This window comes from Sciurus carolinensis, chromosome 17, assembly GCF_902686445.1.
Source record: "Sciurus carolinensis chromosome 17, mSciCar1.2, whole genome shotgun sequence".
In the NCBI taxonomy this organism is placed as follows: Eukaryota; Metazoa; Chordata; class Mammalia; order Rodentia; family Sciuridae; genus Sciurus; species Sciurus carolinensis.
In genome coordinates, this window is record NC_062229.1 from 58,646,584 (window position 1) to 58,668,310 (window position 21,727).

At 38.6% G+C, this 21,727-nt stretch overlaps 1 protein-coding gene across 1 annotated transcript in view; it reads right to left on the bottom strand.

Annotated features, from left to right (window-relative positions):
• The window catches only part of Fhit (fragile histidine triad diadenosine triphosphatase), a 1,508,571-nt gene that overhangs the window by 263,520 nt on the left and 1,223,324 nt on the right, over positions 1–21,727 (bottom strand). Inside the window, exons 6-7 of the mRNA XM_047532106.1 lie at positions 19,902–20,047; positions 16,886–16,915 (exon numbers count right to left, since the gene is read on the bottom strand). Of these exons, the coding sequence (XP_047388062.1) occupies positions 16,886–16,915; positions 19,902–20,047 (176 nt within the window). The remainder of the gene's footprint in view (positions 1–16,885; positions 16,916–19,901; positions 20,048–21,727) is intronic.

Here is a 21,727-nt window from a genome sequence, read left to right on the forward strand (position 1 = left end):
ATAATTCATAAGTTGCAAATAACTCTGCATTTGGTATAAATTTTTAAAAAATTATTATCACTTATGACAGTTGCTTATGATGCCTACTTTATAAACTAAACCTTATCATAGTTATATAAGAAAAAATGTATATAAAGGATGTAGTATCATTTAGCATTTCAAGCATACACTGGGGCTCTTGGAAGGTATCTCCTGTGGATAAGGAGGGATGCTGCACCAATAATGGATTCTCAAATAAACAATCAGAACTGTATCAGAATAACATTTAAAATGAAGTTCTGCCAACCCTATTTCTACCAAAGATCTCGTTCTCTGGAGTTTAAAAGAAAACAAACAAATAACAAAAAGAAAGAAGAAGAAAAAAGAAAAAAAGTCTCATTTCTCTCACTGTTCTGGCAATGCAACACTTCTGAAAGAAAACTTAAAAAGCCTGACCTGGTGACCTGTTGGGATGGTGAACCAGCAACATGTACAGAACAACCCCGGGGAGGGAGTCACACCACAAAACCGCAAATACAGTGATAGCCCCAAGCATCCTTCTACAAAGCCGCCTGGTATCAAACCCAGAGCCCAAACTGGTCACTCAGGGCTAGCCACTGAGGAGACACACATTTCAGGTCCATGCACCAAGGGCCAGGTTGAATAAAACTCAGAATATGACACTATTTTCCAAGTCCTCTTTTCGACTTGTCTGCTCACTAAGTTTCTTTGACACCACACCTGTTTTCTGTTCTGTTCTGGAAGCCTCGGCTGTACAACAGATGGCGAAGTGTTTGCCTAACAAATGTTCTCTTGGGTCAGGCTAAGAAGGTGGCGACAGGGACTTGTGCAGGTGGAAAAGGAAGAAGGCAGGGATGCCCTCCCCAGGGGCAGAGGGCAGCCATCAGTTTCCAACTTTGCTGGGAAACTTCCCACCCAGCAAAGGCCTGGGTACATCTGAGGCCCAAATGTTCCCATCTCTGTTCTTGCGTTCTGCCAATCATGCCCAGGATAGCACAGATCAGCAGCTGCCACAGGAAGCTAGTTAATGTGGACATGTCAGAGAGTGGGGAAAAAAGAACAGAACTCCACCAAATTTAAAACTTCAAAATCAATTCTAACTCAACTTTCAACGTAGCCCTCTTGCATTGAACTTAAGATTTAACTCTCTTCAGACTTCAACTTTCAAACCTCATCCGCCAACTCAACCCTTAAGTGTCCTTATTGCAACTTCAACTCAAATGTGTAAGGACATAAAGATTAAGAAAAAATTAAACAGCTGAGTTGAACGAATTTCTGTGAGTTGTGCACCAGATCTGTCAAAACATCTGGCTCTCAGAGGTTGAGAAAAGTTCTCACTTTCTGGTATGCAAAGTTAAGCATAGACTCATGTTCTATCTTAAGTGGGCTATGGTAAAAATAATTTCTTAATCATGCTATTGTCCATGCTGCCAGCACAATGTTCTTTTTTAAAAATTTTTAAAAATTTTATTTGTTCTAATGAGTTGTACATGAAGGGAGAATGCATTTATACTTTTTGATAGATCATACATAAATAGAGTATAATCTCTCATTTTTCAGAATATTTGTATTGTAGGATTACAGCAGTCATGCAGTCATACATGTACATGAGAACAATGCTCTTTGATGGAATTGACACTCATCTTAGGAGCTGGTCTTTGCAGAAAATCTGTGCATCTGGGGGGATGACCTTCAGTCCTCTCCCCACCCCTTTCCTGGCACCTGGTGGACCTCCATTTTCAACAAGATCAGTTGTGCATTTCCAGTTCCATTGGACTTACTTGCCTGTATTGCTTGGAAACCAACCACCTATCCTTAATAAGAATTCTGAGCCCATCAGGAAGGGGACTGAAAACATACCAATTCCACTTTACCTCCTGTCTGGAGCTTTCCTCTGACTCTCTACTTCATCTTTCCTTCATACATGGGTAATGGCAAAAACTTCTGCAAAGATGACGACACAGAAGCAAGATGCTCCCTCTGAGGGCAGGCATGACATTGGCCTTGTTTACTGCTGTCCTGAAGCTAGAAGCATATGGCAGGTTCTACATAAATAAATGATGAGTAAAATCTCAACAGGTCAAGTACTATGCAGAGTGCTTAATACAAAGTCCTAGAGGAAGGAGTACTACTATTCCAATCTTACAGAAAAGGGAAGAAAGAAGAAAGAAACTACAAAAAGCCACACAGACAACAGTGATTGGAGTCAGACTTTGAATCTTAGCACATCAGGTAAAGGAGACATTTTGTGGAATAAAATCTCAGATATGTAGGACATGGCCCTGTGTGACCTGCTTAAGATTATTTCCATCAATTCAGGTTAGAAATACTATCTTCCCCAGTACTGAGTTGGAAAACACCAAATCAGATAGGCGGAGTAAAGCAATTTATGGATAGGTCTCAACTGACCAGGAGACTTGTAAAATTAGGTATACCATTTTGGATATATGTGAATCTTCTCTGGGTGATGATTCCCCTAGCATTCAGAGTTTAATGAGTTAGCTGGTTTCAGTTCAACTCAGTCTTCCAATGGTCACCTCAAAGAGTCCAAAGGGCTCCAGATACCCTTTGGATGTCTTGTGGAAGGGAAATAATTAGATGAAAGCTTGGTGGGTGTTAGACAGGAGAACAGTCTATGGAAACACTGTAACTGTGGAAAGCACCTCAATGGATTACTGCTTTCTTAAAAATCTTGGCTCAGAATTAATTCCATTGCTAAGATTTGTCTGCAGTGAGATCAAGGTGCCACATCTTTACTAACCAGTGGTTCTGATGATGGTGATATCATATAACCCTGGTGCCATCAACCAAATTTATTAGTCTTCAAAATCTAAAAAGAAGCTGACAAAATCCACATGACAACGAGATCTCTAAACAAGATCTTTCTGATCATTTCATTTTCTTCAATCTTCGTCTGCAGTAGGATGCCCAGACCTGAGGCTCTTTACTTGGTAAAACCACCCTCGTGTTCAACATTTATTGAAAGCCCACTGTGTACCAACATTGCAATAAACACTTGGTCCTATGCCATCTGGATACCTTCAAGTGAGTCCAGGCAATACATTTAAAGGAGAACAACCACTAAACAGAAAGCACCCAGATATGGGGAACCAGCTTAGGGAAGGAATCGAAACCATACTGTGTTGAAGGCATTGATACATCGTTATGAGAGGAATAAGAGATTTTCTTTCTAACTTCGGTGGGGTTTCTAGGCAGGAAGTTGAGAATTAATCTGGATGACCTGAGAAGTGTGAAAGAGAACTAAAGGGCAAAGATTTCAGGGATATAGATTGTTAGTTCACAAGAAAAAAGAGAAAAAAAAAATTAAAAGGAAACCTTTCCTTCCTGGGTGTTTTAGTTTTATTTGTTTTTATTTTTTATTATATTTAATTAATTAATTTTTTTGCTGCCATGACTGAAAGACCTGACAAGAATAATTTTAGGGGAGAAAAGGTCTATTTAAGGGCTCATGGTTTCAGAGGTCTCAGTCCATAGACAGCTGGCTCCATTCCATGGGGCTCAAGGTGAGGCTGAACATCATGGCAGAAGAGTGTGGCAGAGAGAAGCAACTCACATGGTGATCAGACAGCTGAGAGAGAAAGACTCCACATTTCCCCAGCTTACCCCTACCTCTCCATTACTGTAGATACAAAATATATTCCCCAAAGGCATGCCCCCCAATACTCACCTACTCTAGTCAGGCCCTACCTGCCTTCAGTTACCACTTAGTTATTCCCACTAGAGGATTAATTCACTTAAGGTTAAGGCTCTCACAACCCAATCACTTCTCCTCTGAACCTTCTTGCATTGTCTCATACATGTGCTTTTGGTGGACTCCTCACTCCAAACCATAACACTGGAGTTGTCCAAAAATGGAATTAGACAGCTGGTAAAAAGTCACTGGTAGAGAAAATTTGACATGGATTTATATACTGGATGTACTAATGCTAAGATGATCAGGTACAAAAGATGAGTTTGTACAAGATGAGAGTCCCAAAATACAAATAAAAGAATTTAGTCAGTGTGTGACCCTTTAAAGCTAGCATGTGATTGTGCTGTTTACAGAGAAGAATGTGATGTTCACAGATCAACTTAATAAAAATTACACACTTACCATGTCTATTAATGTAATGACCTTGGGAACTGACTCAGAGTCGTCTTTAACCTAATGAGCATGCTGAGTACAATCAATTAGGCTTGCAATTAAAATTACAATTCATCTAACACATTCCCCCACCTTACCCCTACCTCTTCATAAGACTCAGGAGACCATTGGGTGATAAATAGGAGTTCTTCTGCTGTAGCTATCTTTCTACTTTTTTAAAAGCACTTCTATTATGTATAATTCATTAAACCTCAAATTTCTTCCCTATTTGTAAGTTTCAGCACAATTTAGTCAGGTTTCAACACAGAGTGTCAAGGGATAATTAGGACAGTTAGCAGTAATTTATCATTGCTCAGCTGGGTTTTCAAGCTTTCGCTGACTGCCTGTAGAAATCCGCTGGCCAGTTCTGGACAGATCACTATGAAATCCCCTTTATCTTTGTGCAAATTGCTTTTCTATTTTCCTGAAGTGAGCTGAAAGACAAGCCAATCCATTCCTGAAAATCTAGCCACCAGTGTGCTTGTCATCAGAGTGCAGCTGAGGCCAGGGCTGCAGATGAACTACCCTAGTGGCTAATGGGCAATTCAATGCCATTGGGCAGCTTTTTTACCAACCTGCAGTGGGTTAGACATTTAAGTCCAGCAGTCAGGCTTCAGGTTAGATCTTCAGAAAATATGCACAGGATTCCATGAATATGCCAATGCGCATTTCACAGAGTAAATATTGCCTAGTAATCCACTAAAGATGAAAAGGCAGAGACAATTCTGCACCACTTCCTCTTAAGAGAAGGATTTTATTAAGGCTGAACAGAAAAGGGAGGACCACCTGTTCTTTAGAGAGACTCATTTACTAGATGGTGAAAAATGAATGCTCTGGGTAATTTCATTTTCAATTGATTTATTTCTAAATGGGGGGAAATTGATACTTGGTGAAGAAAGTAAAAAGCAAGTCTCTGGGAAGAGCCAGCTAGTCTCAGGTATAACCCAATTATTGGAGCACAGAAAATAAGAACACAGAGGGAAGGGTTGAAGGTCAAACAAGAAAGTTATTCCTTGCAATGAATACCTTCCTTCCCCTCCCAGTAGACTCTCCGAAAAGCATAAACTGACCCATATTTCCAGTTTATTTCTGACACCTAAATCTAATCAAAGCTCACTTTTTAGAAATCCAATAGTTATTCTCAATTAGATTGCACAGCAAATTAAATCATAAATTTCTCTATCCCAGCCCTAGTTGTCACTTTCCTAAAATACAACTTTGCTTCCTCTGGCACTTTATTTAAATCTCTAAGGCCAGGCTCCAAAGCAAGTTATGGATTTGATAATTTGCTAATGTGGCCGCAGTAATTGTTTTGAGCCATATTTATGATTTTATTGGATCTTACAACAATCAATAATAATCCATTGATGTCCCTGACTCTGGGGTTTTCTCACAGTCGACAAATGGGGCAGTGGATTCATTTTTAATGTACTCACTTAGTACTGCCTCCCTGGGAGAGAGAGTCCTGCATATATTAATAAGAGCCAAGAAATGAATGGCATCAGTGCACACACTTTACCCTGAAGAATTAGCTGCAGGATAAGATTTAATGCTAAAAAGAAAGGGGAGAATAGACTAACAGGGCCCATTTTGTGCGGCACCACCATCATTAAAGTTAATGGAATGACCGTGTGGTCATGCACCAAAGGGGGCCTATTGGAAGTTAAGCTCTTCTAGGGCCATTGATTTGCAGACGTTCACTCAAAGATTCCCACTGGCATCTGATGAGTATTGCAGATATGCAGAAGCACTTTAGAAATTGTTTACTCAAACTGCCAGTTAAGCATATTAAGGAGTGACAATAATTGAATATTTTAGAGCAGATGATCTAGTTGAGCATGTCTTCTCTCGGAAGTGGCTGGACAGGAGCACCTAACTATAAAGTCTAGAGGCAGTGCTGGCTTCCGGGCAGGTAATCTCAATGACCAAATGATGTCGCCAGGAATCCAGCTTTGCTTCATGTTTGCCACTACAGGACAGCATCTAGCTTCACCCTGAGGCAGGTTGCCCTAGAAATCACAAGGTGGCTATTGGAGTAACCTGCTTTCTTGTTCACAAGCAGTAGTGAATAAAGTGTCCCCTTGCACAACCAGTACATACAAGCTCTCCATGATAACAGAACTCCCATCCCTGAAGTTGCATAAGTTTGCACTATAAAGAGTTTAGGGGAGGATTAATAAAATCAGCAATGTGACAGAAAGAAAACTGGCTCAGATCAGGGGTGGACAAAGTACAGCCCCTGGGCCAAAGTGAGACTACTGTCTCTTTTTATAAATAAAGTTTTATTGGAACACAGTCATGCCGATTTGTGCAAATTCATTTATATAAATTCTATGGCTCTTTTTGTGCTACCAAGACAGTTTTATAAGTGTGACAGAGACCATCTGGCCCTCAAAGCCTAAAATGTTCACTACCTGGCCTTTTACAAAAGAAGTTTGCCAACCGTTGGCTTGTACCAAACGAGGCATGCACCTGGAGTTAAATAAGGGTCAAATTTATTCTAACACCTTGGTTGCTAAATCATGGAGGAGGGTAGAAAGAATGCTAAAACAACCATAGTACCCATTAGAGATACAAGACACTAATTATTCACATTCTAGAATAGTGGGCTTAGAAGCTTAAAAATCAAAACAATTAAGAAAAACTGTCATAAGTACAAGTAAAATATCCTCTGTCCTCAAAATATAATTGAAACACCAAACACATTTCAAAGAGCATTAAAACTCCTTAACTCAGTATATGAGGCCTGATATAACACTCCCCTGTCCACCTCTTCAAACTCATTCCCTGCCTCCCTTCTCTCTACTCTGATTCCTGCTGCCTGGTCTTCATGTCCACTGCTAACTATGTCCTCTGTCCAAAATTCTTCTTCACTTGATTTGGTCCCTGGTATTCCTCACTATACAGGTCACCTCTTAAACACCCTGGCAAATATAGCCACAATACCCCTACATCCTTCCCCCTGTGTTACCCCACTTCACAATATTTGGTTACAGCCCTATTAACACCACCCCAAATGTTCAATGTTTTATTTGCTCATTGGGTATACGGCAGTTCAGTCATTAAACTGAGAAATATTAATTGACTGCTTTGCCTTTCACTGTATCCTGGTAACCCAGTGGTACTGGCACATGCTAGGTACTCAATAAATGCTTATGAGGAGAAGAAGATGCTAATAATTACAGAATTTCTACAATAGTTTCACCCTTCCTCCATTTGGGTATTTATTTTAAAGACTTTCCTTACAGATAAGGACTATGTTTAGATTTTCCTGATCTCCCAGGGACTGAAATATTACCTGGCACACAGTCATTAGAAGAATAAATTAAAGAATGAATGCCACGTAAGGAAACATGAATAGCAGGATGCTCAATCCCTGGGAAGGTGGTGTATTTTGTAGTGAGAAAATTCTGAACAACAGCCACCAATGACAGTTGCTCAGAATTGGAAGCAGCTACCTCACAGTACTCTGGGCTCCCTGACACAAAGATGGACAGACTTAAATGCCATGGGGGTGGGTAATAAGTAGAGCAGAAGAAAATACTAGATGACTTCCAAGGTCACTTGGTGCTCAGGAATTTTCCGAGTTATCCTATCTGAGTCTCCTTCTCAAGAGTGAAATTCATCTATGGTCATTTGATGGTGGAGCTGAGCTTGGAATCATTTATTCCTTCCATGGCTGAACAGTTTCATCAAAATTATACTGCTAGAACCTGATTACATCTGGGAATTTATACCATTTACAACCAACAGATGATTTGAAACACAAATAAAAGTCCCTGTTGAGTTGTTTTTCAGTGCACTAGGATAGAAGGCATGATCAGAAAATATTTTTTCAGGGTACAGGTACCAATATATAGGCCTCAAAGTGAGAGATATGAATGTAAACATTAGGATGAACTGATTTCACCACAAAGCAAAAGAATACTTGGTGTTTGCACTTTGTTCACTCAATGGAGCTTATACTTCTCATCCACTTTAAGCAAGGTCAACAACTTAACTCCATGTTTATTTCCCATGTAATATCAGGAATAAGAAAAGCTTATTTAAAAGAATAAACTAGCGGGGTGGAAGGAGGAGTTTTCATCAGAACTCAATACCACTGTTTTCTTATTGAATGAACCAGGGTTTCAAACCACTGATTTTCGTGGTTTGATTTTCCTCTGAGGTTTGGAATCGGTCTGATTCAGAAAACTTTTAGAAATGTACCTCTATTTCCCTGAACTTGGTGGGTAAGAGTCTCCTCCAGAGAACAGATCTTCCATCAGACAACAGGTATGGAATTGATTTCTCATGACATGTGAAGTTAAAATTTCAAAATTACACTTTCCCTATACTAACGTAATTCACAAAATGGGAGGAAGAATTTCTCACTGTGTTTGGCCGGAAGGCCATTACAGATTCTCACCAACCCAATATTTTTCACTCAGATGTCATTAGGAAGGTCATTATTCTAATTCTTCCATGACTGTGCCTCTGCAGGTTGCCATGTCTATTATTCATTAAGCTGGTTTCCACCTGACCCAGGCTCAGCCATCAAATCCTTACTTTTCCAGCTGCTTTTTGGGTCTTGAAAATTACTTTATTAATGGCCTTGGCATAAAGGGCAAAAAGGAGCCTGTGAAAAGGACTGAATAATTCAAGATGAATATAGGAGTAAGAATCAAGTCCAGGTCATCTAGACCAAGAATCAAAATATATTTATGTACATAAATAAAACAGTAGTTCATAAATCTGGGTTACCATCAGCTTTGGGCTTCTCAAATATCTATTTCATGATCTCCATCAGAGATTTAGACACAAGAAGCCTGTGAACTGGTTATATGCTAAAGATATTAAAACAAGAAGAAAAATGAATTTTAGCAGTCATTTCTGCCTTTTTTTTCCCCTATTTTGCTGTGCCAGGGATCAAATTAATAGTCATTTCTTAATGGAAAATTTTTCACATTGGACACTTGTGCAATATAAATTATAGAGACAGCTACTTTTTTTTCTTTTAAATATACTTAAAATATAAATGATACTTCAAATAGGAATAACATAATCAGCAGTAGGTACATATTACCTAATTTAAAAACACAGATTTGAAGTCCTCTAGGAATACTTAATACCCTATAATGTGCTCTTTTAACTCACCCAGAAGCAATCTCTAACCTAGTTGTGTCCACATCTCAAAGCAATAGATAGATCTACATGTTTCAAAACGTATAGATAGCTTAAAGTAGCCTGCTATTATTTTATTATATCTAGCTATTAATAAGTCCTAAAGCAAAAGTGTGTAATATCTGGATCTGTTTTCACTGAAATGCCCAATTTCAACCATGACACACATTACTCTATGGGCTGTCATTGCCTATTATCTGTTTAAGAGTGTGGTCTACAAGAAAGGCATCACCTACAGACTTGGAACTGGTCATGTCACATGACTCAACGGTCTTAGTTTATATGACCTATATTTACAGAACTGGTGATTTGGCCAAACTGCTTATTTAAATATCACAGGTTTACAACTTTGTAGTTTAGAAAGAATTACAAAATACTTTGCCTTGCATATATTTGATTTCATTATGATTATATAGACATTCCAAGCCTCAGGTGTAAAAGACAGTCTACTGAAACCTACAAAACATTGACAGTGATAAAGCATCTGCCGTACTTGCTGCATTTCCACATTACACATCTCAAACACTCCAATATCCATTTTTCTATATGTTAGTACCTCCAATTACTGAGAGAATTTGTTTGGTAGCAGTAACAAAAAATTAAACATCTAAAACATGTAATTCTGTTATAAACTGACATATAGCCAAAAAGCAGCATTTAGGTTAGTTAACCTTTATCTGGGTAATAAAGTTAAACATGGAGAGTTTTCCAGATATTTTTAGATGGAAGCTGACATTATTCTAAGTAGAGCAAAGGAAAACAGATTAATCTGTGTTGAGGTTGACAAAATATTTACAGAACCTCCCCTAGAGTATCTTCAGCTATGCTGAGTGGATGCACTGTATGTTTTGGAACAGGCTGGTCAAATTGTGTGAGGAAAAGTTGGATTTTTGGACAAGCTTGGGTCTGAATCCCAGCTCTCAGTTGTGCTTTTGTGTATATGACTTTACTTGTATAGACCGTGGTTTTCTCAACTGTAAAATATTAATGACCACCTGTGAGGGTTGTCGTGAGAATTAAAATTATAAAACTACTAGTACACGATTCTTTTAGATTTTGCTGTGTGCTATAGTTCTAAAGTCCTGTTTGTGCATTCATCCATTTGGTCCTTAAAATTCTCCTAGGAGATAGGGTATCATTAAGACACTAATTTTATAAATGTGCAAGTGGATGCTGGGACTGGAAGATAGACATGCACAGGAGTCCCAGACTGGCAGGTGAGAGCTCTGGGTTTGAAACCAGACAGTCTAGCTCCAAAGTCCTCCCTACTGAATCCCCCATCCCATCTACCTTAGCTACCTGTATGTTGGAGAGAACAAGGGACAAAAATTACAACATGGGAATACCAAGGGGTTGTAAATGCTTTGACCCAACTGGCATTGGGCAGATCAGAGATAACTAATTAGAAATGAAAAACTTTAGATTGTTAATACCTACTTGGGAGAGGGCTTAAAGATGTAGTTGGAGAGAATTTCCTAAAGGAGACAGGGAGACTCCTGGCTACTTATCCTGTCTACAGGACTAGAGTCCAAGAATTTTGTACCCAAATCATCAGGAGGAGCAAGAAGATTTAGGCATTTACATATCAGAGGGCTTGGAGCCTCAACACCATTCAAAGGCACCTGCTTCCACATGTATAGCCAAATCCAAACCCTCAGCATCATGATTGTTTTTGGTTTACCAACCTCAGTCAAATTGGATTTATTCTGGGAACAGATGCAAATTATAAGGCAATTCCACAAGATAAAAGCTACTGCACCCTGAAGATACTAATTCTTCCGGCAGTAAATACATGCATTAGGTATAAACAGAGACAAGGCACTGTTCATCATGACTTTAATCAAAGGATAAAAGTTCTTTGGCAAATTGCAGCTCTCTTGAAATTTCTTTCTAGATGAAAATAATAACAAAATCCTTTTCATTGTCAACATACGGTCTACTCCTTTCTGTGCACACCAAATCCTTCTTAGGAAATCAGTTTGGGTTGAAAGCAGTGGGTATGTGGAGATTCCTCCACATCTGCTTCTTATCATCCCTTTGCACAGGGCTGCAGTTTGTATTAGAAACACCATGGTTATCTGTTAAAATACAAAGTCCTGGGGCCCACATCAAACCTACTGAATCAGCATGTGGGATGAGCAAGAGTTTTCTGCACTATGAAAACCTACTTCAGGCTGCCAGACGTGGTGGCACATGCCTATAATCCCAGCAGCTTGGGAGGTTGAGGCAGGAGGATCTCGAGTTCAAAGCCAGCCTCAGCAATTTAGTGAGGCACTAAGCAACTCAGTGAGACCCTGTCTCTAAATAAAATATTAAAAAGGGCTAGATGTGGCTCAGTGGTTAAGCACCCTGTGGTTAAATCCTTGATTTAGAAACAACAACAACAAACAACAAAAACCTACTTCAGGTAACTGTGAGGAACACAAAAGATGCATGTCTCTGACTTAACCCTTTAGAACACAGGGATACGGCAGAGGGTAAATACATCAGGATAGATAGGGTTGGTTGTTTTCTCCTAATTAAGAAGGCAGTTGTCTGAATTTTCAAGTGGTCGTGTTTTTTTGGAGTTCAAACAAGATTTTTGAAAAGCCCAAGTCATATGATCAGAGGAAAATTTTCTCAAGAATTTAAGCTAGTAGGCAGTAATTAATAGTGAGAATATTCACTGTACATTAATTAAGTGAACTCAGCAGGCCACAAACACTCCCAATGCCAAATACACCTTTCTAAGGCCCACCCTACCCTAATTTTATAGATTAGAATATTGAAGTTAAGATTGATACTAAGAAACATACACAGGGTCCCTGGGGTAGCAAGTGGCAGGGCTGGGACTGGAACTGGATGGTCTGGTTATGGGTTCCGTACCTGAGCCTAAGTCCTAGTCAGTCTCCACTACCCACGCTGTCCTGCACTTGTCAGTTTCTCCCCATTATCCCTCAATATGAGAAGCAGAGATTTTCTTGAAAAAGGAGGAAATGGATGTTCAGCGAGGTCAGGAGGCTGGCCCAAAGTTGCATATAGTAAGTCACAGATCTAATATTCCTTCGGTGACCAGTGTCAAAGTGTATTAACTATCTAGCTTCATTAAGAGGTAAAATGTCCTCTATGTTTGTGATACTAAAAGATAGCTAAATCCCCATATTATGTAGAAAATCTAGTATAGGACCATAAAAACTTCTCAGTGAATAGAACATTTTTTTAAAAAAAATTTAATCACTCTTTTTTAAAGAACTCCTTTTCTTACTCTTCTACAGCAATCTGAAAAGTAATTGCTAATATTTCAACAATTATTAAGAGACACTTCCCACTGCATTGATACTTTAAAATTGAATCTTTAAGTAGAGCATTCAAGCACCATAAACATAGAAGAGGGTAAGCAAGCATGTTCTATAAATAGTTCTTATGAGATCCCAGATTACCTGCCTAGCATAAATCTCTCTCTCTAATATACCTAAAACATCCTCCCAACCAAAGAGGTACACAGTAATTGCCCTAAAAGATAGCTCACATTAAACTTATTACACAGCATCCCTTTTAAAGGAATGAATATTGCTTTAATGGTTTGGTTAGTTGGAATTCAATCTTGGATTATGATGTGAAAACTTGATGAATGGAAATTTTGGTCTTTGTCAGTGATACCTGGAATATGGGAGATAGTTGATAGAAACTTGACAAAACCCAGACCCCTAATTGCACACTAGAAAACACACATCATCTCCTACTTCGTGTTAAGCACAATTAGAAATAGGAGCACAGATTCCTTCTGTCAAGCAAAGTCCTATTATCTTCATTCTCCTCCTCAAACAAAAGAGCCATTAAGAACATAAGGGAGAAAAAAGGAATATATTTTCCTTACCCATTACTACCCATCACTAGGTTCATGGTTAAGATTCATGTAACAAAATACAGATTTAACAAGAGAAAAGCAAAACAAATTTATTTTGTTAAAGTTTTATGTGATATGGGAGGTTTCAGAAATGAAGAACCAAGGAAATGGGAAATTGTTTTTATGGAATTAGGAAGAAGTATGATTGGAGGGAAAAAGGGTATGATCAATGGTAATACACTGGGGGCGGGGCTTTAGAGTGTATGCTAAGGTTCTTAGCTTTCACGTCCGAGGCAGGAATCTTCTACAATGTGACCTACTTTTAGGACAGGCAGGTCAGATCATTCTTTTACAGTTCATTTTAGTGCAGGAGGGACAAGGTCAGAGAATGACCTTCCTGCTTCTGTGGTTTTCTTTATTTCCTTCACCTTAAAATACTCAGGATGCCAAAGTGTCCTCTCTGGGGTAACAAGTTCTGAACCCCATCAAAAAAAAAGCACAAAATCCAGGTCTGAGGAAACTTACATTCTTGGGGGATGAAAGACCAAGCAGAAATAAAGGAACATAAATGAACACACACAAATGAAAGGCAGAATTCAAATAATAAGATAGGGAACAGGAGGCTTTGGCGGGCTTCTCTGGGTGGGGGTCAGGGAAGGCTGATGTGAGAGACAAATGACTGAGAGAGAAGGAAGAGAGGGCTTACCAAGCCTGCAGGACCTCCAGATCACTCACTGCTGTGGTCCCCTGGTGGACGGTGATGTTCTACTACTACTATTAGACTCGAAAAGGAGAGCTAACAATCAACTGTGAAGTAAGAGGTGACTTTTTTCTTCCATATTTCCCTTTTCCTGCTACAAGTGCCTTACTGAGTAAGCCAGGCCACCCTTGCTCTTTGTAAAGCAGAATCTAAAGCCTCTGAAACAAAACCCCTCAAGTGGCATCATGTTCAAGAGGCTAACTCAGTGGTGCACCTTCATTAACAGAAACAACAGCTGCTTCGGGGGAAAAGACCATTACTGGGCTTATTGCTATTACTACCCAGCATGAGACAAAAATGGTTTAGAACCCAGGCATCAGGCGGAACGCCGCGAATCACACACAGAGGCAAAGATGAAGAGAAAGGCCCCCGCGCTTCCTGTGGCAGCCTGTCAAACCTGCTTCAAAATGTGCAACTGTGTGAATTTCAAAATATGAAACGCTCCAACTGTAGTCTTCAGTCTCGGACAGCTGAACAGTAAGGATACTGCTGTGCTCCCCCGAGGGGCTGCCGGCTGTAAGACTGGCTTCCACGGGTCATGGTTAGATATTCATCATCACTTACTATTTAAGGACCATAAAATAGTGAGGCTGGTAAATTTCTATATTCTGAAACCAATCACTGAGTGCATGCTTCTCAATAATGAGGATTCCCAAGTCTCAATCACAACACCCTAAATTAGTAGATTTAAAATAAGAACTGAGAAACCACCTCTTGTTGAATGACTACCAAAGTTAATTTATACACAGATGGGATAGGTATGAAAAACAGAAACATCTTTAGATAAGTGAATTTGGCCTAAGTACACAATTTTTGAAGGTTCATCTTCCATTGAGGGTATGCAGGAGAGGAAGAGAAAAAGAGAGAGAGAAACATATTTCTTTCAGTCATTGTATTCCACAAAAGGTTTGCAACATCCCCATGAATTCATGCAAGGAATTTATGCAATCATGTAGGAGACAATTAAAAGACACAGCAAACATAATCTGCTTTTAAAAGAAAATAATACTTGTTTAAATCAACTTGAGCTAAATAATAATGATGGTGATAGTAACCACACTTGACAATTCATAGATAAATGCTGTATGTTGCTATATGTTATGAATGAACCATCATCATTAGCATCAAAGCTAAAAAAAATCATGAGATTTTGTCAGATAGCTGGGACATCAAAAAGTTGTTGCTACTGGAGTCATGAGACTCTATGGCTATGGTTCTTAGCCCTGTTAAACACAAACACTTGTTTGTTTCAAATGTGTTTTACACTAATCAAGACATCATCCAAACACCATAAATGCATTCTTTTAAAGCTTGCAATTCAGTGGGGTTTAGTATACTCAGTGTTGTACGACCACCATTAATTTCACAATATTTTCATTACCCCCAAAGGAGACCAATACCTGTTTGAAGTCACTCCTAATTCACTGCTTTCCCCCAGTTCCTGGAAACCACTAATAATATACTTTGAACCTGTTTGTATAGCAAATATTTTTAACACCCCTTTTCTGAATTCTGAAATAAAATGTTGAGATCATATAACCTATCTATTCATATAAATTTCAGTTATGCTCAATATGTGCATATTACTAATCTGTGCATCCCACTGAATATGATTTGTGCATTCTTCCAAGGTGAGCTATACCCCTACACTATCACTTTTAGCAACTAAAGGAATTCCATCAAACAGATATTGCATAAGGCATCTCATCCTTAAGTGTGATTGGAATGCACATTTAAATACTGAGTTTTTGAAACTCTGGTAACCAGGTTTAAATATTTGTGTTCTGTATTTCAAGAATAGATTTCAAAAAGAAGCCACTGGTATTGTATCTCTTTTTAGTGTCTGTATGTTTGGGATTCTGTCATGGAGGTAGACAGAGGCATAGATGAAAGCTGAATGTCCCCTCTGTTCCTGCCAGAATATCATGTGTCTAAAGCAATCTAGGAGTGAGAGTCCTATCATAAGAATTTGGTGGCATATTTGGTGGCAGCTTCTTTGAGACATTAACCCCTCAAAGGCACTTCCCAGACATTCTATTTTAAAACTTCCACAGTATATGTGTTAAACATTAGAGTGATATACAAACTAAGATGAAAAAGGAACCACGTTCATTTGGAAGAGTTTGGTGCCAAACATTATGCTGTCTAGTCCTAGCCAGCCTTGGAGTCATAAAATCTCACATAAAGCATAACATTAGCATGGAACTCTGATTTGCCTCTATTTTTAGCAAAACTAGAAAAAGCAAAAATAGCCTTTTCTATATAGGACATAGGCACAGGACTTAACTACAGTGAAATTTGCATTTGTATGAAAGTAGCTGAAACCCAGCTTCACAATCAGCCAGGAGTTTAGTCTTTTTACTATGGAGTCACAGACTATCCTAATAAATCCTCCTTTCCTTTCTAACACACTTAAAAACCATTTTTGAGCTCCACTGATTCTATTGGGTTTGAACTTTGGGATTTAAGTACCTAGGGAAGAAAAGAATAGGTGTGAGGGTGCAGAGAAGAGTGAGATGCATAGGGCCAGTAAGGAAGGAAGACACCTGGGGCCACGGTAACCTTGTTCTTCCGCTCAAAAACATGAAGCAAAAGCAGACTGTGTGAAGAAATAAAGGCATGTCGAAGATGCCCCTGGCTTAACGTGAAACACACAAAGTCCACATGGATCTGATGTGCTGTGTTTATGCAGTCCCTGCCAAGAAACCCTTGAATTTCAGTTTCTACTTTCGGACTCCTTGATTTAGTTGCTGTTTTAGCTTTTGCAGAGTAATAATTTTACTACAAAAGGTAAATGTCTTGTAAACTAATGGGAAACATATTGTTTGGCACAGTTTATAATGTCAGGATTTATGGCTCCAACACTGAGGGTCTCTCTGACCTCGAAGATAACATAATGAAACAGCAATGTGCTGCAAATGACTCGTTGTGATTTTTTATTAGTTCTCATAATTGCCCCTTATTAATTTGTATGCACATAATAAGCACTCACCTTCACAGTCTGTCCGGCTTCAGGGCCATCCTAGAAGAAGGAAAAAAAAAAAAAAACAGCAGAGGTGAGAACAGATAGATGGTATCTCCTGCTTATTCAGAAATATCACCCGTTAATAATTTAGATCCAATTTCATTGTATGTTAATTTATAGCATTCTCATGGGGACCATTCGATTCCGATGTGTGGGACCAGACAGTTCTCCATTTCCGCCTGAGAGTAAGTGAGAAGTTATGTATAAAAATGATATAAATTATCCAGTGAGCCAACCCCCTTGCTACTTTTCATGCTCTTTGCTCTTGGCTATGGTTTTAATTGCATTAAAAGAAGGCTGAAAATGTTTGGGGAGGTGAAGTATCACACCTTTTGGTTATCTTTAAATCAGACGTGGCTTAATTAATGGCTGATTAAGTCTCTTCTCAGGAAATCTGCTGTAATCATAATCTGTTAAGCAAGAATATGGGATGTTTTATAAGGGAGGAGTCCTCTCTGGCTACTGTGACCTTGGGGAAGAAAATGAGTGTGTTCACTGTAGCAGGACTCTTTCCCCATCCTGGTTCTCTCTCCCAGCTTCTGATGTCCAGCCAAACTACTGTCTTGATTGAAAACCAGCAGACTTACCTGGTCACCAGCCATAATACAAAGCAAAAGTGCCTAGTGGGTTTGAAAGAGCAGCACAAGAAACGTGCCTACAATGAGAATATCCAAAATGGAACAACCACAGATTGGCCAAATCTATCTCCCTCTATGAATCTGATGAATGGTGTGAGAATTTTCCTGCCCTGATTGGCTAGAATTAAGCAGGCCTGGGTGCTTTTCAAACCTGGAGTCACAACATATTAGTGGGACATTAAGTCAACTTAATAGGTTACAACCAGTATTAAAAATAAAGCACAGAGTGATAGGATAAAAACTTTTAGAATGCACAGACTAGATAAGCACTGTTTTGTGAAACTCTGGTTCCCATACCTGTATAGGTGTATAAATGGGGAAGGATATACATGATTGTTAAATAAATATATATATATATATATCTACTGTGGGTTAAAGTAAAAAAACAAGTTTGACAACACAGTATGAAAGTGCTCTAAGGGGATATTCAAGTTAGTTGTTATAGAATTCTCTATAGAATCATATTAGATAAGCAGCACTGGAATTTCCTATAATCATGAAGTTTCTTCTGTTATTTTATTGAACACTTACAGATGTTTTCACCCATTTTACTTGGTCCCTCTGGAAATAAGGTTTGCAACATAAGCTTAATAAACCCACCCTGAGCCAAACTACCTTGCCCAAAGGTGACTTAAGTGGTTCATAAGACAACACACACACACACACACACACAGTATTTTGGAGGAAGTTTAGATATTTTCAATTCAACCAAAGTAGCAATTTTTTTTTTTTCTAAGAAGTAGATTAGCTTTTTTAATCCAAGGCTTTAATAGTTCTCTTTTCTGGTTTCTTTGAAAATCTATGGCAGGGAGCTAAGGAGGTAAACACTCAGTTTAACTAAAAGTTTGAGGACAGAGACCACATTTTGGAAGAATTGGATTCCTTCTTTTTTTTTTTTTAATTTATTTTTATTGTAAACAAATGGAATACATGTTGTTTCTGTTTGTACCTGGAGTAACAGCATTACATACCATTTGCTTAATCATACATTTACATAGGGTAATGAGGTTTGATTCATTCTGTTATTTTTCCTTCCCCCCAACCCCTCCCACCCCTCTTTTCCCTCTATACTGTCCCTCCTTCCTCCATTCTTGCCCCCTTCCACTCCCCATTATGTGTCATCATCCGCTTATCTTCGAGATCATTCGCCTTTTGGTTTTTTGAGATTGGCTTATCTCACTTAGCATGATATTCTCCAATTTCATCCACTTGCCTGCAAATGCCATAATTTTATTATTCTTTATAGCTGAGTAATATTCTATTGTATATATATACCAAAGTTTCTTTATCCATTCATCAATTGAAGGACACCTAAGTTGGTTTCACAGTCTGGCTATTGTGAATTGAGCAGCAATGAACATTGATGTGGCTGTATCTCTGTAGTATGCTGATTTTAAGTCCTTTGGGTATAGGCCAAGGAGTGGGATAGCTGGGTCAAATGGTGGTTCCATTCCAAGTTTTCTAAGGAATCTCCACACTGCTTTCCAGAGTGGCTGCACTAATTTGCAGCCCCACCAGCAATGTATGAGTGTACCTTTTCCCCCACATCCTCTCCAACACCTATTGTTGCTTATATTCTTGATAATCACCATTCTAATTGGGGTGAGATGAAATCTTATGGATTCCTTCTTGAAGACAGGTTCCAAAATATTAAATTTCCGAATCACAAAAGACTTGTGTATGCACTAATACCTCAGCCCTCTCCATATATGTTCTGAAGGAGTTCATAGTAACTTACAATTGATTTACACACCTCCCAGCTGATAACTCATTATGGACTTCCTCCTTCAGACCTGGTAACTACTAATGCAACTTCTGCCTAAAACTCTCCTGTGATTGCAGATCTGATTGGGTATGGGGTAGGTGGACCATACCCAATCAATCAATTTAGCTTGTATCAATTTGTCATCAATCACTGCAGCTTGCATTAAAGGTAAGGAAAAAAAAAACGATAACCCCTATGAGAGTAAGGTTCAACCTAACTTGCCTATCATGGCTCCTTGGAAACTAGTAACAGGCTCAGGTCAGGCAGTGCTCACAACATATTTACCATGGCAAGAATATGCCAGTTCCAATATAAGATCTGGAATGTCTTAATATCCATTAAGTCCTTTTCCCATTACTCCCAATGCTACAGACATTGCCCCTAATGACATTCCACAGTCCATCTTGGGGGCCAAGGGAGGGTAGAGTTGCCCTGGATTAGTCACATCTTTTTGTGTTATTATGTAAATGAAGAAAACCATGCTGCCTTCCTGGTGAGATGTCATGTTAGAGGTAGAAAACCCAATACTAGGACTTAAAGAGGTAGAAAAAAATCTATTTTGAGAGATCTGTGGACTAACCTGCATGGAAAAGGTAAGAGAAGTCCCCTGGAAATGCTTCTCCACCACTGTCCCAACTCTCTGGGTCACTTGAAACAAATCGGCCACTTCATCAGGATGCAGGTCGCGGAAGCGCTCCACTGGTCGCAGTGGGCACACAAGGACATCTGTAGCAAGGTCTGTTAAGGCACACCAGGCTTGCTTTGGGTGGTATTCTTACCGAGCAGCTTATACCCACAGTATTGCATCCCCTTGACCCAGGACCAGAACATTCAAAGACTAAGGAATGAAAAAACAAATATTTACCAACCACTGAACACCAAAGAGTGTAAAGAGAGCTTAAAAACATGGTTAGTTATACTTCAAAGGAGAAGCTGTGGTGCACAGAAGAATTTCTTTTAAGAGAAGGTACATTAGGGTACAGAGTGACTCCAGTGCTTGCTGAGATAATTATACCAGGAGGTAAGATCTATTCTGGACTATTATCTCCTGACCCCTATTCTAAACCTCTGTCCTCTCCAGCAGCCAAAGGCACTGTATTGCAGAAACAAGTGGAATATCCAGGAGCTTTTTCTAGGTAGAACGTCGTGATTAAAATTTTAATGTAAGTTTAGATTTAGAGAAATAACAGAAATACATAATGAACAAATGATAGGAGCTGATTTTATTTTTGAAAGGTGGGTGGACATTCTGAAAATGTACAGTGAGCTTCATCTACAACTAACAGATATGCCATGTTATTAAGCAATTTATGACAAGGGTTCCTGAGACTAAGGATTACTCAGAGTCTAAAAAGACATTTGACTGTTATGTATATCTAAAAAGAACAATTTTTTTAAAAAAGCAAAACACTTCTATATTAAAAAAAATCCACAGGGCCTCCTAATCACTGTAAGTAATTCTATATCAATGATATTACAATGATTTGACTTAGGATTTCTTGACTTTATGATGGTATGGAAGCATATCTATACAACCACTGTTTCTCACTTTCAGTGTAGAATTAAATACATTACATGAAATCAATGCTTTCTTATAAAATAGGATTTAAGTTCTCATGAAAATAGAAGGGCGATTAGTAGAGTGGAGAGAGGAAGGAGGGGAGAGAAAGGGTAAGAATTGGGGAGTGAGATTGATCAGGTTATGGTATGTGCATGTATGAATAGATCACGATGCACTGCAGTTACATATATATATATATATATCTCCAATTAAAAATAACTAAATAAGTAAAAGGAAGACTAATTGCAATAGAGAAAGGGGATGGAGAAGGGGGAGAGGAGGGGCAGAGTAAGTACTGGTGGTGTATACATTTATGAATATGCCAAACTGAACCCCACTATTATATATAACGATATTGCACTATTATGTATAACTGATGGACTTTTATTTTCCTTAAGATAAAAACATTTTTAAAACAATGTATTTGAGGATAAACCATAAAAAAGTGTTGTCTGCTTAAACAAAAAAAAATCTTAATGCATTCTGTAAACTAGACAAGGCAACATATTTACATTATTGATCTGAGTGGATAACACAAAGAATGTAAGTTTAATCATTTATTAGTAACAAATTAATATTTACTGTTACTATCAGTAACATCTCAGTTTCTTTTTCTATTTGAACTCATGGCATACACAGGTCTGCACATAGGTGTATGCAAACATATGTATGTATTTCTGTGTATATATGTACAAATGTTCTCAACTTATGATGAGGTTACACTGCAATAAACCCATTGTAAGCTGAAAATGTCCTATAATAAATGCATTTCATATACCTATCCTATTGATGCCATAGTTTAGACTAGCCTACCTTAAATGCACTTAGAATTTATATTTGGCTAC